At 39.3% G+C, this 6,000-nt stretch overlaps 1 protein-coding gene across 1 annotated transcript in view; it reads left to right on the top strand.

Annotated features, from left to right (window-relative positions):
• LOC143283635 (tetraspanin-15-like) overlaps positions 1–6,000 on the top strand; it is a 28,790-nt gene that overhangs the window by 12,137 nt on the left and 10,653 nt on the right. The window contains exons 4-5 of the mRNA XM_076589822.1: positions 1,357–1,452; positions 4,560–4,676. Of these exons, the coding sequence (XP_076445937.1) occupies positions 1,357–1,452; positions 4,560–4,676 (213 nt within the window). The remainder of the gene's footprint in view (positions 1–1,356; positions 1,453–4,559; positions 4,677–6,000) is intronic.

Here is a 6,000-nt window from a genome sequence, read left to right as displayed (position 1 = left end):
AGCAGGTTTTTACTCAGTTCTTGTTGGTTAGCTTGCAATGCCTATTACTCAGTTTACACATTGTAAGCTACCACAAGGACGATTCCAGTAGTGAACTTTTTTCTTCTTTTTTTTTTAATTAGATAAACCAGTGACTGGACTGTGACTGGAAGAGAGAGGGAGTTGGTAGGGCAGGGGGAGGTGGAGGGGGTGGGGGGAATAATAGGTTGATAGAGTGATAGGTAGAGGGAGTGAGAGACAGGCAGAGAGGGAGAGAGAGAGAGTGACAAAAAGAGAAATAGGCACACACACAGAGAAAAGTAATGGAAATATGACATTAAAGTGTTCATGACCTGGTGTGTGTTTTTTTGTTTGTTTGTTTGTTTGTTTTGTTTTGGGTTGTTGTTGTTGTTTTGTTGTTGTTGTTTTTTTTGGGGGGGGTTGTTGTTGTTGTTGTTTTGGGGTTTTTTTTGCCTGCCTTAGAAAAACTGGTGCTGGAGACGAGAGAGAGTGAGAAGCAAAACTGATATAGATTCTTCGTTATGAAGACAAAGTTTCAAATAAAGTTAGTGTTTATTTTATATTCCTGGCATATTTCATTGTGCGGAGAAACATGGATCTGAACCATTCTGAACCATTGGACACTTGCCATTTTGGCATTCAACTTTCGTCATGACAGGCTGCTTTGAATTCTTCAGCAATGTTAGGCTCTTTCAGTTTGTTAAGACTGAATTTAAGATGGTTGTTTTTGGCTCTATTTTTGTTCCTCAACTGCAGTTGAATGTTCATCATGACACTTTCACACATGTTCATTTCGAATGAGTGGGCAGCAGTTGGTGTTAATGTAAACTGTATTTGGCGTACCTTTTTTGTCACAATTGGTGTTAATGTAAACTGTATTTGGCATAGTCAACAGTGTGATTTTTGTTGCATTTTATTATATTAGGTAGCTTTTTTGTCACAACAGATGTCTCTTGGTTAAATTGTGGCTGCTCTGCCCAGGGAGAGCATACCGCCACAGTGCAACGCCAGTGTTTTGAGTTGTTTTTTTGTTTTTTTTCTGACTGCAAAAATACTTGTTTTACTACCATCAAAATAACTTTTTAACAGAATGTTGCTAGGGACAAGCTGTTTGTTATGGTGGCATCTTTTACAATTGCGAAGTGCATGCTGCACATGGGTCTTCTGTTTATCATCTCATCTGAATGACGAGCATCTAGATCACCACTCAAGGTCTAGTTAAGGGGAAGAAAATTCTGGCAAGTGCGGGTTTAGATCCTGTGTCCTCAGATTCTTCTACTTTGAGGGGGGACGTGTTACCACCAGGCCAAAAGTGACCACTCCACATCCTTGTACCTGTGTGTATTGTGTTGACAGGTACCTAACATCGTAACTCCACACGTGATGTTTGCCATCACTGGCTATGGCAACAGTTCTGGTCTGACCAGGGCCATGGACTACTTGCAGAACCGGGTAAGTATGTGCTCTGCGTATCAAACAGCATGGTCAGGTTCTCCACTACTTTCCCTGACCTCAGGATGAGGATTGAAGTTGTTGAGTCATAACATGCAACCTATTTTCGCTTTTTAACACTATCAGCTTTTACTATATCAGTAAAAAAAAAAAAATCTTGATATAAAGTAAACTGCTCACTGCAGGAATTTAAAACAAAGTGGTCACTGTATATATCTCTGAAAAGACATGAAAGCAACCTATGGGCAAACAACCAGGAAAGAAGTGAGCTCTCTGGATATATATGTGTCTACTGCCAGGTTTGCCATGTAATTGTGCACTTATCCTGTCATGATGACACTCCCATCAAAGTCTTTGAAGGGCCATGGTACATCATACATCAGAGGGGGTGGGGGTGCAGTGGCTGTTATCTGTTGACATATGGGGCTGGGTGACATGATGAAGGGTTCCTGTCTCCCTGCACTCTCTGAATGGCTCGGTCATTTTGTCATTATCCCCCATGATCATAGTTGTCAGGGGATGCTGATGTGGAATGGGTCGCAAAAGAACTTTGGGATGAAGCAGTTCACTGTGTACGTCATTTGTGAGTGTGTGTGTGTTTGGGTGTATGCATATGGGTGTATGTAAGTGAGATGTGTATGTGTGTGTGCTTCTGTTTGTGGATTTACCAGACAAGAAAAGAGAAAGAAAAAAAAAGCTTCTGAGCTATGGTTTAGTATGTGATGTGATTGTGTGTGTGTGTGTGTGTGTGTGTGTGAACAATGAATATGGTTTTCTTTATTCTTTAGACTGATTAAAAACATTTATAGCATATTTATTCACACAGCAGCTTTTTCTCTCTTCTGTTGATGACCCACTCTGAAAGCAAGTTAGTCTTTATTTTTATCATTTATCAGTCATATGTGAACCCCTACCTGTTGCCAGTGATTAATTTTATATGTGATCATTTTTATTGTAATTGCATTTAGTGATTCACTTACAGTTATATGAATTGCAGTGAACTGTTATCTGCATTAGGGATGAGGAATTATTTCTTATCTGATTTCTTTGTTTTATTTTACCTTTGTAAAATATTTAATGCTCGACGTTTATTTACAGCATGCTCATACCTGGACATTTTGAATTATAATGAATGTAAAGCCGATCACCTTAGAATACTGGATTTGAGGGAAAATTTAGAACCTGATTTTGTTTAAGGTTTTTGTTTGTTTGTTTTTTGTTTTACTATGTACTTAAAGTGACTGTGTGTGACAACACTATTTTGGCTGTTAATGTGTGTGTTTTTTGTTGTTGTTTTTCCAATACATTTTCGAGATATAGGACAGATTCTGCTCAGATTTAAGCCAAGAAGAAGAATGATACCCAAGACAATTATACTTCTGACATACTTTGAAAATGGTATCAAGAGTATTGCACATCTGCTGTAAGTACTCTGAAAATGGTGATAAAAGATCACAACTCATTGCATGTTTTATTCACTCTTTTAAAATCATGGCAGGGATAAAAATGGTCATACACGTAAAAGTCCATTCGTGTATATGAGTGAATGTAGGAGTCACAGCCCACAAACAAAGAAGACTTTTGAAACTAGTACTCGTGACTGTCATATAGCTGCTGTTTGTTCTATGAAAACAGTTGGGTTTTTTTAATTAAATAACAGCACTGTTTTATCTGTTCCAAATCAGTGTGTGTTTCATAAACACTGACTCTTGCTACCAGGACCAGTGCCTATCCAATGTGGTTGAAAGACCCTGCACTACTATACTTACCCTCACCTGTACAGCAGTCTTCAGTACTGTCACTTTCCTTATACTGTAAACTACCCTTGTAAGCACTCCAAAGCACCCTTAGGTTGGGGTATGCATTTACTGAGTACTTTACCCTTTGTGGGAGCTCTTTCCCTTTCTTAGTTTCACACATTTACTCCATGAGTGAGAAGTCTCTTGTTAAAGTTGTGATATCAGGATTACCCTGTGCCCAGAGTTAAAATTCAAGTGAACAAGATTTGTTTCATGGTATACAGGTGATCTGTATTGATTTAGATAAATGAGTGTACAGGAACAGACCTACCATTTTCTGCAGGCAGTTTGAATGATTTAAAGCAAAACATAAGCGACTGAGAGAAGACACTACATCATGGAGTGATGTCATGATTGCACTTTTTTTTTTTTTCAATGACATAGTGACATTTTCATACAGATGTTATTTTCTTTTATCTCAAGATGTAAATCTGCACTCCTTTGCACAGCAGTGTGATCCCAAATAGCAAGCTGGATTATCATTATTTGAAATATTTCATTATCGTTTTCTTTCCTTTTTTGACTCACTTGTGTAAACAAAGTGAGTCTATGTTTTAACCTGGTGTTTCGGTTGTCTGTGTGTGTGTGTGTGTGTGTCTGTGTGTCCGTGGTAAACTTTAACATTGACATTTTCTCTGCAAATACTTTGTCATTTGATACCAAATTAGGCATAAAAATAGGAAAAATTCAGTTCTTTCCAGTCATCTTATTTAAAACAATATTGCACCTCTGGGATGGGCACAAAAAAATAAAAAATGAAGCCTAATTATATGCAAACTGTTATATGTATATTTTTTGTATTCTCTAAACGTGGCACTTTGATTTGAAATTCTGACCCAACAACAATTGCAGTCATTATTATTATTTTTTGTTCAAACAGGAACTTCTTTAGCTAAGCATGGAAGTTTTATTCATTTTGCAAATGTTTTGGTGCAGCTGTAAAAAAGAGAAATTACTATGTAATTAATGCTAGGGGACTTAATTTGCTTTAAACTGATCTTTCTCATCTTAAACATTACATTTTGAAATTATACTCAATACATAAAAAGCTTGGTTGGGTTTTTTTTTTTAAGTGTATCACAAGTGAGTCTTGAAGGCCTTGCCTCTCTTGTTTTCTTCATTGCTAGGGGTGAATGGTTACAAGGTATTTTGCCCAATGCATAATTTTTAACCCAAAATAGGGGTGAGTGGGGTGGGCATTTATTAGATACTGGGCGTTTACATGGTAGTTTACAGAATTCTTTTTAAAATCCAGTTTGTGTTTATTGTGGTGAAATTAGTTATTGGTGAATGTGTGTGTGTGCACAGTACCAGTGCTGTGGGCTGGGGTCGTACACGGACTACTCCCAGGTGAACGAGGAGTACAAGTGTGACTCGGGCAAACCTCAGGCCTGTGGGGTGCCTAGCTCCTGCTGCAGGACTGAGGTAGGTGTTGGCCTGTGGAGGCTGTGTGGCTCGGTGGGTTTGTGTGAGTGGGTGTGTGTGGGGATGGGGCATGTGTGTGTGTGTGTGTTTGTGGTAGGGAGCTGTGTGGTTTGTGTGTGTGTGTGTTTGTGTATGTGTGTGAGTGAATGTTTGTGTGTGTTGAGGTGGATGAGTGTTTGTGTATGCTTGTGTGAGTATTCACGTAGATGTGGGCTTTAACACAAGTTCATTGAACATGGCCCATTTTTATTCCTGTATCATTTCACTCATTTGCCTATCGTGTATCTTTTGAAAAATATAATAAATGTTAATGTGTTTACTTATCTCTTCACTGAATTTATTTCATTTCATTTTAGTTTAATGTTTTAAACATATGTATCTTAGTCTCTCAAGGCTTCACCAGGGTATAAGGTCCATGCTTCCTCTCTACCTCCCATCCACCTTAAAAAAAATATCAGATTTGGTATGGGGTATAAGGGTCAGTCTGCACATTTAGATGCCTCCACTAGGAAAGGCTGTCAGGCCTGATCAGTGCATTGGGTTTATGTTTATGTGGAGGTCAGGCATTTAGTGGAGTGTTGGCCTAGATGTAACGCATCCGCTGAGGAAGCAAAAGAATCTGCACTGGTTCAAATCCCATCATCGCCAGTATTTTCTCCCCCTCCGCTAGACCTTGAGTGGTAGTCTGGACGCTAGTCATGCAGATGAGACGATAAACCGAGGTCCCATGTGCAGCATGCACATAGTGCATGCAAAAGAAACCATGGCAACAAAAGGGTTGTCTCTGGTTGTTTCTGAAGAAAAATCCACTTGATAGGAAAAAAAACAGAATTGCAGGCAGAAAAAACTATAAAAAGAATGGCTGGCGTTCTCAGTGTAGCGACACGCTCTCCCTGGGGAGAGCAGGCCAAATTTCACACAGAGAAGTCTGTTGTGACAAAAAAAGTAATAAAATCATACAATATGTGCTGCTGCATTTTTTCCCTTTATTTTTAACGTCAGATATATACGAGTATATATATATGATACTCAGTTGTGTCCGACAATGACCACCAGAACAGCAGAGTGGGCATCTGCTGGACTATCTGGGCTAGAATTTGACAAAAGCGGAGAGTGTCTTGCCCAAGTTACATCCCCACTCTCTCAGCCAAGCGGGTTTTAGGACAGTCAGCATCGGGATGGTTCCCAAAGGCCAACTAGCCCCCAAGGCTGCAGCACTAAGAGCCAGTGCAATTTGGCATCCTGGTTTCAGTCATAGTCCTTCACGGAAGACAAAGCCGTAAATGACTTCCCATTGCAGTTGAGAAAGCATTGATCAGGCATC

Source organism: Babylonia areolata, chromosome 1 (assembly GCF_041734735.1).
Source record: "Babylonia areolata isolate BAREFJ2019XMU chromosome 1, ASM4173473v1, whole genome shotgun sequence".
NCBI classification, from domain to species: Eukaryota; Metazoa; Mollusca; class Gastropoda; order Neogastropoda; family Buccinidae; genus Babylonia; species Babylonia areolata.
Note: the sequence above shows the minus strand (reverse complement) of the source record. Positions and strands in the feature narration are given on the sequence as shown.